The sequence below is a fragment of the Lampris incognitus genome, chromosome 4 (assembly GCF_029633865.1).
Source record: "Lampris incognitus isolate fLamInc1 chromosome 4, fLamInc1.hap2, whole genome shotgun sequence".
NCBI lineage: Eukaryota > Metazoa > Chordata > Actinopteri > Lampriformes > Lampridae > Lampris > Lampris incognitus.
The window spans coordinates 56,792,192-56,805,004 of NC_079214.1; the positions used below are offsets into that span (position 1 = coordinate 56,792,192).

The following is a 12,813-nucleotide window of genomic DNA, read 5'->3' on the forward strand; positions in this document are numbered from 1 at the left end:
ATATCTTTGAGCGAGACACTGAAACTGAGCCCAAAAAGAAAACAGAAGGGATAGCCATGGTGACAATCCCTTTGTTAGGACTAGATAAAGCCACACCAACTGCTTTCTTCTTGCTGTGCTGCGACACTTGGGGTGTGTGTGTGTGTGTGTGCATGCAGGCATGATTGTGAACAGTGACCATGACTCAGTAAATCTATCATCGCAAAGAACATAAACCTCTTCTGCCTCCACCTCTTTCTTTCTCCCTCTCTCTGCATTCTCTCTCGCCCTTTCATTGCTCTCGTTATCTAACTCTGTCGCTTTCTCTTTCCTATCTCGCTTTGTCCGCTTAATTCTGTTTGTCTGACTGACTCGTGTGTTTTTTTTTCTCTCCAGCTTTGTGAAGAAGGCTATTCTGAGGGGCTATACCTTTTCCTTTCTCTAGTTCTCTTCTCTTTTCTTAAACCTCTTTTTTTATCTTCTCACCCTTTCCCTCTCTCTCTGTGCCGGTTGTCATGCACATTCTTCCTTGCTCTCCGGCTGTCCTTGGTGTCCTTGCTTTGAGGCCGCAGAACTCAAATGATTTGGTTTCCACAATCACGTTTTCATTGTTCTTCGTCCGGCTCAGTAGATCAGTGGGTTACCCGATGTCTCTTGTCCCTTTCTCTCTGTCTTTCACTGTTCTTCTCTCTATCCACTGCTTCGTACTCTGTCTCTGACTGAACCTCTCTCTCTCTCTCTCTCTGTGTCTCTCTTTTCATGTTTTCTTACTCTCTCCTCAGTTGCTTCTGTCTCTGTACATCTCAGTTTGTGTCTGTCTTTCGCTCTATCCTTTTTACTTCTCCCTCTGCTTGTCTTGACTGTCTTTGTACCACACACACACACTTTGTGGAAGCCAACCTTTTCATACCAGAATTGAATCAGTTTAAAGCTGCTGCCAATAGCCTTGTACCCGGACTCATTATGCCTAACCGCTTTGATTACGGCAGCAATCGAATCATGTTTTAATGGCCGTCTTTCTTCTCTGTCTCTCTTTCTTTCTCTTTGTCGTCCATTCCTCTCTGTTATTCTCTTTCTTCACCTCTCCTGCTCCCTTCCCCTTGGCTTTGTTGTTGATCCTCCTGGCTACTGTCTTTTCTTTTGCCAGTTTTCTTCTTGGACTCGCTCCTTCTCCCGTCCTGAGTTTGTTCACCTTTTTTCCTGTTTGGCTCCTCTTTGGTACGGACCTCTCTTTTCACCACTACTCTCTCACTCTCTCTCAAGAAATATATAAAAACAAATATATATATAAAAATAAATAAAATAATCAAATGGCTTTAATGGCATGATGTAACACAGCACATATTGTCAAAGCAAGGTTTAAACATTGAAATGCTAAAGATTAATTAGAAAACATATCATAAATATGCCAAATAAATACATGAAAGCAAAAGAACCATAGTACAGCAAAGAAACGTAATACAGCAAAGAAACATAGTACAGCAAAGAAACAGAGTACAGTAAAGAACCATAGTACAGCAAAGAAACAGATTACAGCAAAGAAACGTAATACAGCAAAGAAACAGAGTACAGCAAAGAACCATAGTACAGCAAAGAAACGATACAGCAAAGAAACATAATACAGCAAAGAAACATAGTACAGCAAAGAAACCTAATACAGCAAAGAACCATAGTACAGCAAAGAACCATAGTACAGCAAAGAACCATAGTACAGCAAAGAACCATAGTACAGCAAAAGAACCGTAGTACAGCAAAGAAACAGAGTACAGCAAAGAAACAGAGTACAGCAAAAGAACCGTAGTACAGCAAAGAAACAGAGTACAGCAAAGAAACAGAGTACAGCAAATAACCATAGTACAGCAAAGAAACGGTACAGCAAAGAAACGTAATACAGCAAAGAAACATAGTACAGCAAAGAAACATAATACAGCAAAGAAACCATAGTACAGCAAAGAACCATAGTACAGCAAAGAAACAGAGTACAGCAAAGAAAAAGAGTACAGCAAATAACCATAGTACAGCAAAGAAACGGTACAGCAAAAAACGTAATACAGCAAAGAAACATAGCACAGCAAAGAAACATATTACAGCAAAGAAACCATAGTACAGCAAAGAACCATAGTACAGCAAAGAAACATAGTACAGCAAAGAAACATAATACAGCAAAGAAACAGAGTACAGCAAAGAAACATAGCACAGCAAAGAAACATATTACAGCAAAGAAACCATAGTACAGCAAAGAACCATAGTACAGCAAAGAACCATAGTACAGCAAAGAACCATAGTACAGCAAAGAACCATAGTACAGCAAAAGAACCATAGTACAGCAAAAGAACCGTAGTACAGCAAAGAAACATCGTACAGCAAAGAAACATAGTACGGCAAAGAACCATAGTACAGCAAAGAACCATAGTACAGCAAAAGAACCGTAGTACAGCAAAGAAACATCGTACAGCAAAGAAACATAGTACGGCAAATAAACATAGTACAGCAAAGAAATAGTACAGCAAAGAAACATAGTACAGCAAAGAAACAGAGTACGGCAAAGGAACAGAGTACAACAAAGGAACAGAGTACAAAACAAAACAAACTGTCAACAGATATAACAGTAACAACATGTGTCAGGTGACTGTCCCTCAGCAACACAGACTACTGCTAACTGGGTCTTCTCCAAGTAGGACTGGTCGTTTTTCTTCATCTAATAGGTTAAGAAAACCTTTTAGTTATTAATAGGATTTTTTAAAATGTGCTTCTCTGAGGTGTTTATGCTTTTCACATTTGGTGAGGAGGTGTAGCTCTGTTTCTGCACAGCCTTTGCTCTGCAGGGAGCCAGGTCTTCCTCTGCCCCCTCTTTTCTATAGCAAGCCTGTGCTCCCTCAGTCTGCACAGTCGAGGCTTTTTTTAGTTGTTGATCAGTCACCATGCTCAAGTAATCTGCTAGAGCCAGATAGCACTGCATTTTGCTCTGGGTTCTTGTTTGTGTTTGCCAACAGGTGACGTAGTTTTTTTTTTAATGGGTAATTTGAGTGAGTCTGTTAGGTGATGCGTTGTTTTCCTGCGGTGTGTTAATGGAGCAGGTTTGTGGTGTCAGCCTTAGGACCATTTGCGTAAAGGGGTTCCTATTACTCCTCAGCTCTTGGCACAAGAGGGGTCGCTTAGTTTTAGGTGTGTCCAATAGCTAATTGCTCTCTTTTCTATTTTCAGTATTAGTAGGTAAACGGATGATCCGTTGTGGCAACCCCTAACGGGAGCAGCCGAAAGTAGTAGTAGTAGTAGTAGTAGTAGTAGTAGTAGTAGTAGTAGTAGTAGTAGTAGTAGTAGGTATTGGCCTAATTCTGCCCTGAATGCATTCATTGTAGATTTTCTCTGGACATGTAGGAAGCTCTTACAAAATTCTGCATGCAGGGTCTCAATGGGGTGTTCATCCCATTGAGTAAAGTCTTGTTTTGTAAGTGGACCCCACACTTCACTGCCGTAGAGTGCAATTGGTTCAGTGACACACTTCAATTAACCAAATTTCAAATTTATATTTTTTTTACTTTATTTTCTGATTTTCAAGTTATTGGAACAGGTTTACAGGATACACGAACAACCAAATTTAAAAAAATATATATTTGGACCCACCCCCTCCCAAGGCTCAAGAAGAAGAAGAAAAAGAAAGGACTATGCAGGGACTTCTTATTCCAATTCCACATGATAACTAAGTTTTTGAAGACAGTATAACGGTATACACATATATTGTAAATAGACTCCGGGTCAAAGCGAAGTTTTTGCGGGTTTTACATATTTTATATCGGAGCTTTTCGAAAGGTAGAAAGGACAGCACCTCCTTGAACCGTTGCAAAAATGATGAGGATCGAATTGGTATTTCTGTTTGTTTTTTTGGTTTTTTTTATGGCATAGAAAGTCCAGCGTGCTTTTCCTCTCATCTCATTAAAATGTCCAGTTGAACTTAGTTTTAATCCTAGGTAGGTGTAGTGTATGCTACATGTTTTTTACCAATTGAGACCTTTGGTAGAAAATCCTGAAATTTTAATCTTTTTTGGAATATCATTATTTTAGTCTTTTTTGGTGTTTCCTGTCAGGGCCAGGGTCAGACAGTAATGTTCTAGCAGATCCAGGCTCTGCTGTAGGCCATCTGCTGTGAGAAACAGCAGAACCATGTCATCTGCAAAGAGTAGGCGGTTCACCCCCTGATGGTGGAGACTTGCACTGGGGACAGAGGACTTTTCTAGTATAGTAGCCAGTTCATCAATGTAGATATTGAAGAGTGCAGGGCTGAGATAACAGCCCTGATGAATGCCTCACCCTTAGATAAAGAATTCTGTTCTTTTCTTGCAGATTGTTGTTCTCCACATAATGCCAGAATACATTGACTTAATAATATTGTATGTTTTGCCCCCGAAACCACTCCCAGTAACTTTGTAGAATAGTCCTGCATACCAAATGAACCAAAAACTTTTTGGAAGTCAATAAAACAGGCATACATTTTGGTTTTATTTTGGTTTATATGCTTATCAATTAGGGTACATACAGTGTAAATGTGATCGGTTGTGAGGTGTTTTGGTATAAATCCAGTTTGGCTTCTGCTCAAGACATTGTGCTTTGTGAGGAAGTTCAGAAGTCTGTAAAGAAGTACAGAAAAACTTCCCCAGATTACCGTTCACACAGATGCCTCGGTAATTATTAGGGTCAAATTTTTCTTTGTTTTTATAGATTGGGGTCATAAATCCACGATTCCAGATGTCAGGAGACTAACCTACACTTGGAACCAAATTGAATGGTTTTAATATGGCCAATTGGAATTTCTTGTCCATGTTTTTTAGCATTTCGTTAAAGATGCCATCAGGTCCACTGGCTTTTTTTTTTAAGGTTTGTGGGCCTGCAGATCCTTAAGGAGTTCCGGCTCAGTAATTGGGGAGTCCAGTGGATTCTGATTGTCTTTCACAGCTAGCTCCAATTTAGTCAACTTCTCATGAACTTTGGATTGCGCTGTGTTTTCATCAGTTTGAACAGTGTGGTACTGTTTTAAAACGAGTTGTCCATAAATCACTGTTTTGTCAAATTCCCATGTGTTGGGGTTTGTTTAGGTGTTTTCGGTGTTGCCAAAAGTTGTTTGTGTTGATTGCCTCCTCAATTAGTGTCAGTTGCTGTTTGTTGTATTGTTGTAGTTTGAGTGTGAGTGTACATTTGTACAGTTTTATGGTCTCATGGTAAAGAAAGCATACATCAGTCTTATAGGGGTTTCTGTGTTTTTGGTTTAAGAGCATTCTATGTTTTTTTCCCAATAATTTTACGATTTGTATCAAACCAGTTGTTGTTTGCCGCAGTTTTTGGTTTGTTTGTGGTCAGTTTCAGTCGTGCCTCCTTTGCTGTTTGTGTGAATATATTGTTGATATTCTTTACTGCTAGATTGAGGCTTTTTTACTGTTGGAGTATGTAAACGAAAGAAAGTTACCTAAAAGTATTTGGATTTTTGGAGTATCAGTTGGTTTCTGGTATTGTTGTGCACTGTTTTGGTCCCATCTGTACGAATTTATGATATTGTACAGCTTACTGTGTGTGTGTCTGTGTGTGCCATTTCAATGTCTGATCTTTTGATAAACGGGGTAATATAGCTGTGATCAGACAGAGGGGTGATTTGACAGTGAGTGAGCGCTCTCTCTTTCTGTCTCTGTCTCTGTCTCTGTCTCTCTCTCTACTGTCTTTATTCATGTATCTAAAACAACATTTAATACCATATATAATGTGTTATGATCTCTGCTATACTAAAAACACGGGATGGAATAAATCAACGGAGACATGAAAACGGATTTCAGATCTGAACACAGGTGTGTGTGGAATTTGGAGATTTATGTTAGATTATTACAAGATTGGTGACCATATTAGTAATTTGTCCTTTGGCCATGTGTTGCTGTCCCTCACAGAAACCCTTTGTGTCTTTGTCAATGTTAGTGTGTGCATTAACAATCTGAATATATACGTATATATGCATGTAGAAAATAAAACACTGTTGTGAACATGTATAAAAAAAATCACAGAATTGTTGCTTCAACCTAGGCAGATTAAATAAGCACCTTCTCTTCTACTTTCCTCTCTTTTATTTTCTTCTCTCCAGTTGTCATATGCTGGCATTCAGAGACAAAATGGCTTGTTACTGTATACTAATTGGAAAATAGAGTATCTCGTGGTCTTGTTGTAATCTGTCTGCTGGCTCCAAAAAGACTCCAGTTTAATGGAAATCAGAGGGGAAAACCCAAACTTCGGTGGATCGTTACACCCCTACTGTGAGGCCGAAGCCGATGTGCTGACACAGACAAACTCAGAGACAGGAGTGGAGTAAAAACTAAGGCTTTTGTTGCCATGCCGGGGGTAAGATAAGGCTGTTGAGGCCATGCCAACGGAGACCAGACTGAGTAAGCAAGCCCTACAGTCTGGCAAGGTGCATGTGGCAAGGCTGGGTTAATATGGTGTTAGCCTGATTACTGTAGATGAGATGCAGGTGTTGGCCTCATGGTGGTAGCCTCCAGTCCCAGGGCCTCATTTGTAAACGTTGCATATGCACAAATGAAGGCATACACCTCTTTCTAAGCAAACTTTGGGGTTTATAAAAAACAAACTTGAGGGGGGGAAAGTTCAGTCCTCCATGGAAACGTTGACCCATGTGTATGCACGTGAACTGGAGAAATGAGAAACTGTGATTCTGATGGCGGAAGGATGAAACGCGAGAAATTCAATTCAATTTATTGTCATTAAAACCAATGTGCAGGCACATGTTAAAAAAGAAATAAGGGCTGTGGCTTCGCCAAGCATTGCAAGACAGACATGGACAAACACAGTATAAGATATACACAGATGACAACCAAAAGCTAAAAATAAGTTAAAAAACATCACGAGTACAAAATATTTAGAAATATCTACAGACATTCAGTGGGTGGCCAGATTCAGGTGGGCAACAGCTTGGGGAAAGAAACTGTTTTAGAGCCTGGTAGTGCGGGCTCTGGGGCTCCTGTAGCGCCTCCCAGAGTGCAGGGGGGAGAAGAGTCCATGGTTGGGGTAGGTGGGATCTCTGCTGATGCTCAGACCCCTTCGAAGGCAGCGTTTGTGATAAATGTATTTTATGGCTGGGAGCTGGGTACTGGTGATATGCCGGGCCGGCTTGCCGACCCGCTGCAGAGCTTTCTGGTCTACTGAGGTGCAGCTGCCGTACCCACTGAGATGCAGCAGCAGGTCAGGATGCTCTCTATGGTGCAGTGGTAGAAGTTGGGGAGAATTTGGGGGGATAGACGGGCGCTCCTCAGCCTCCTCAGGAAATGCAGGTGTTGTTGGGCCTTTTTCACAAGGGCCTGGGTGTTTGATGTCCAAGAGAAATGGTGTGAAACCAATATGATTGTGTAAAATAAATCAAAATATAACCTCGCATGCATCATATAAAGAGCTCACTCACAAAAACGGAAAAAAAGCAACTTCCTGGAATGCACCAAAAAAAAAAACATGATTTAGGATAATGAATACAAACGGAAATCTCTGTTTTTGCAAACGAACCCCACAAATATATTCTGTAACTATTAAACAATACTTGTATGTTATGAAATGTATTCTCATAAATAATAAGGTGATCAGTAGGACAGATTAAACTTACACTGATGCCGTTTTCGATGCCTCAGTCAGGCAGATACGAGTGTATACTTTCATATATTATCATTTATTACACGGCTTTGTAGAATACTTGATTCTGATTGGTCAATTATGACGTTCTATGGTCTCTTATTTCTGAATAGCAGACTGCTGCTATGAATAAGAGACTGTTGCTATGGACACAAACCTAACATACTAACTAATCTAACAGGTTATTTTCTTGTGCGGAAGGGGAAAAAATATTTCTAAATCAATAAAAGAATTTTTTATTCAATAGTTTGTGTCAGATATTGATTTCTGTAGTAAGTAGCCGTGTAATAAGTGGGATAATGTACAGCTAGCTGGTCATTATTGCAAAATAAACCCCGGCAGGGTGATTCGGGGTCCTGCATCACCTTGTCTGGGTTTATTTCGCAATAATGACCAGCTCACTGTACATCATTTCCTATATTGTGTTTTATAACGTGTTTGTTTTATGGCTTTTAGTTTGTTTTAAATGTGGATGTGGATGTAGACAGGGATGATGGTGGTGTGGTTCAGATTGACAGTGGCAGTCCATCCATCCATTATCCAAACCGCTTATCCTGCTCTCAGGACTGCAGGGATGCTGGAGCCTATCCCAGCAGTCATTGGACGGCAGGCGGGGAGACACCCTGAACAGGCCGCCAGGCCATCACACAGGGCCTGACGGTGGCAGTGATGTAGAATAACGTCTCATCACAGCTTCTCACAAGTCTACTCAGAGTTTAGTTGGCTAACGCCGGCATGTCGCCTTTCTACTCGCATCATTTATTGGTCTACCACCGGTTCCTAACTGGACGCGATGTGAACGAGCGACCATCCGATTGTGTTTTAAATGTGTTCTGTTTTTATTGTAAAGCACTTCGTAACTGTGTTTAGAACGGTGCTTTGCAAATACAATTTATTATTATCATAATCACATGTTCGTTGTGCAGAACTGTTTGTCAGTCACAGTCAGGGTCATTCCCACACCTGTAGCTTTGCAGGTACAATCAAACGGGTGGGTATAAAAAGGCATGCACTCACAATGCACAATGCGGATCTTTTTTCCTGTCTCCCCCTCCCCAACAAGAACTTCCCCTCCACACTGTGTGAAACTTCTCCAGCGTTTGCCATGATCGTCTTTGTGCCGTCAGTATGAATGAATAGTAAGTATGAATGAATATTAATTAGGGGCGTTTCACTGACTATTAATAGGAAAGTATGGGCGTCACAAGGGTGGGACATGAAGCTTGCGCAGGTGCAGCACATTTCGAGTTGAATGTGATTTATAAAGGGAAATCGGTGTAGGACGTGCCTGCGTACTGTTATAAATGAGATTTTTTTGTGTGCGTAAGCACTTTCTGTGTTTTGTCCGTACGCAACCTTTAGATGCACAGTTTTATAAATGAGGCTCGAGAACACACACAGGCAAGAGGGAGAGAAACTAAGGGCAATGGGAGTGGCAACAGATGAGGGAGACAATTAAGGAGATTGGGACGAAGAGGGTGAATGTGTGGGGGGGGGGGGGTTACAGTTTTTACTGTCTTACAATCAGCCATGGCTTCCTGCTCCCTGGTTTACTAATGACCTTTAATGTCCTTCTCATCATTTAGGATATTGTGGTTTTCTGTATAGTCACGCACACTTTTTGCGTACCTCTCTTCAAACAAACAGAAACTCTTTTTTCCCCCTCCCTTTTCCCCCCCAGTCTTATCCAGCCCATTGCCCCACTCTGCCGAGCCGTGCCGGTCTCTGCTGCATCCCCTCTGCAGATCTGGGGAAGGCTGCAGACTACCACATGTCTCCTCTGATACGTGTGGCGTCACCAGCCGCTTCTTTTCACCTGACAGTGAGGAGTTTCGCCAGGGGGCGTGGCACGTGGGAAGATCACGCTATTCCCACCCGACCAGAGGAGGCGCTAGTGCAGCGACCAGGACAAATACCCACATCCGGCGGCTTCCCACCCGCAGACACAGCCAGTTGCGTCTGTAGGGACGCCCGACCAAGCCGGAGGCAACATGGGGATTTGAACCGGCGATCCCTGTTTTGGTATGCAACGGAATAGACCGCTACGCTACCCGGACACAGAAACTGGTTTTGTCCAGTGTCGAGCCTTGTAATTATTGTGCTGTCAATTTGAGTCTGTTAACTGCTATGCACTTGTCTGACTCAATTCCCCTTGCCTATGTCTCCCACCGTTGTGAAGCGTCACCGCCCCGTTCTCACCCCATAGTTAAGTGGGGAATTGGGAGTACAGTAGTGTCATTTCAGCACAACCTTGATCTATGTCTAAAAGGCCGAGTCCAAGGTCTCGGAGCCAAACATTTTCGGCCAAGCTTCCCCTCTCACAGCACCTATGGCGTTACCATCCTCATTTTCCCAGCCTAAACATGTAGCATCTGGAACGAGTGAATCTGTATTTCTCAGTAATGTTTTATGCTCCGGCCTGTCAGGGTTTATGAAGACCTCATTTATCATCAGTAGTGGACTTTTTGTGGTTCTACGGTTGACTACAGATTTTATTTTTTCTTCTTTTCTTAAGAGGGGGGTGCTCAGTCCTCTCGCTTAAGCACATTTTGTTTTTGTATTGAGACACGCAGAGAAGATGGGTTTGACTGGATGTGGATCTCAAGTCAGTCGGTGGGCACGTCTTGGCTGAGGCTGTCTGTTACAATCAATAGTATCACTGAACTTTATTTAAATATTTGTTCCTACTTTCTTGTATTTTCTCAGTCGTCAGGGTTGATACTGGCCTTTTATATATATATATATATATATATATATATATATATATATATATATAGTGGTTTTTTTTAATAGTTTTACATGTCCCAACTAAGGATGCTCTGATGTCACTTTTGCAATGCTGATACTGAGTCCCGGTACACACTTTTAAATATTGGCCAGTACCGAGTACCGATTCGATTCATCAGTTTTGCTGAACAGTTCAGACTTGGACCATTAGTTTAAAGTCAATGAGCAAAATAATTGAGCTCAAAACTTCTTTTTTTTTCCACCATTAAATAATCATTGGCTTCCATATGGCAAACAATACAGTCAATCAAGCCAGTTTGTTTGTGTTTATGACATGTTACTCATGGTTTTCAGTGTTGGATTTTAGGCTTCGGTAAAATCTCTCCATTTTCGCCTGGTATCTGCCCCATGTTCAATACTCGTACCGCTGTCGGTGCATCCTTAATCCCAACATAATTAATTTATTCACTGATGAATTCATTCATTGAGTGACTCATTGTTTGCCCCTGTTTGATCCAAATACATAGGAAATGGGGGAGGACATGCTACCTCCACACAGAAGAGTCGGGGGTCGAACCCAAGATCTGCTTACTTTGAGGCACAGCACTAACCAAAAAGCCTCTGACACCTGCAGGATCATTTTCAGTGTTTTCTTTTCTTCTTGTATTTTGCAGGTTGTCCGGCTTCATGCTGCCCTCTCCTCTAGTTAGCAGTGGATCTGTACTGGCCCTGTGGTTCACTACCGACTTTGCTGTCAGCGCACAGGGCTTCAAGGCGATATACGAAGGTAAGACCATATATGTGTATTGGGTTTGTGTGGGGAGATGTGCCATTTGTGCGCAGGTTTGACATCCCCTGGTCTGTGTGTGCAGACCAGTGTTTCCTCTGCTTGTCTTTAACAGGTCAAGTGTGACTACCACACAACACCACACTAGAACATTACAACACTACACTACAACACTACACTGCTACACTACAACACTGCACTACTACACTATGCTACAACACCACACTACAACACTACACTACAACAGTATGCTACTACACTACACTACAACACTATAAATAATAATAAAAATAATAATAATCCATCTTATATAGCACTTTTCTAACACTCAAAGTCGCTTTACAATAAACGGGGTGAAACAAGACAACAGATAAACATAACATAGACATACAGGGGTGGATGGGAAGGGGGGGGCTACGAGAGGGAAAAGCGGCGGCTACACACGACGCCAGCAGCACTCTCCCACATAAACACATACTAAAGGGCAAGAAAAACAAAAAACAACAGCACTGTGGACGTTGATTTTCTGTAGGGGTTTACTCCCGTAGCCTCTTCCTCCCCTGGGGTATCCACTAGGCAGCGGCACTGTTTAACCCATAGCTGGGGGGCTGGTTTGTTGGCATCAGGGAATATCCACACACCGGTGGGCCTGCGTAGACCCACGTCTAGGGGCCAGACCTCCTCCAAGTCCCTTGTAGTTCAGCCAGGATCCACTACGCTACAACACTACGCTACAACACTACACTACAGCACTACATTACTACACTACTATACTATACTACACTACACTACACTACACTACAACACTATTCTACACCACAACACTACACTACGGCACTACACTACTACACTACTATACTATACTATACTACACTACACTACACTACACTACAACACTATTCTACACCACAACACTATACTACAGCACAACACGACAATACTACGCTACACCACTACACCACTACACTGCAATACTACAACACTGCACTACAACACTACACTACAACTACACTACCACACTACAACATTACACTACTACACCACAACACTACGCTACACCACTACACTACAATACTGCACTACAACACTACACTACAACTACACTACAGCAAAACACTACACTACAAGACATCGCTACAACGCTACACTGCTACACTACACTACAACACTATGCTACAACACTACACTACACTACACTGCCAACAACAACGCTACCAACACTTGACACTTTCAGTTTTCTTAGAGACATGCAGTGAACCCTGCCTCCAAATGAAAAGTGGAAAAAAGAAAGACGTACATTTTCCCTATTCGCTAACACACAATTACCAATCAGCATAATATGCCCAGTTTGTTTTTATATCAATTTAACTTCAAATACTAAAATATCACTTGTTTTCATGCCCCAATGTAGTGCTGGCCGATATGGAAAAAAATCATTGTAATGATAATCATAGGGAATTTTACATGATATCAATATCATGATATCTGGGTACATGTGCAAAAATGACATTAATCACATTGAACTGTTTGGTAATGCAAAATATAATATCAAACCAAAAGTATTTTTCTAATAATACTCCCTCAAATATTGAAGACTATGTTTTATGACACCATTTAGGAACAGATCCTCACCATCATTCATTTACACAGCA

General features: G+C 41.5%; 1 protein-coding gene across 1 annotated transcript in view; it reads left to right on the plus strand.

Moving 5' to 3' along the window:
• LOC130112084 (CUB and sushi domain-containing protein 1-like) overlaps positions 1 to 12,813 on the plus strand; it is a 729,421-nt gene that overhangs the window by 114,281 nt on the left and 602,327 nt on the right. The window contains exon 3 of the mRNA XM_056279382.1: positions 11,049 to 11,161. Within this exon, the coding sequence (XP_056135357.1) occupies positions 11,049 to 11,161 (113 nt within the window). The remainder of the gene's footprint in view (positions 1 to 11,048; positions 11,162 to 12,813) is intronic.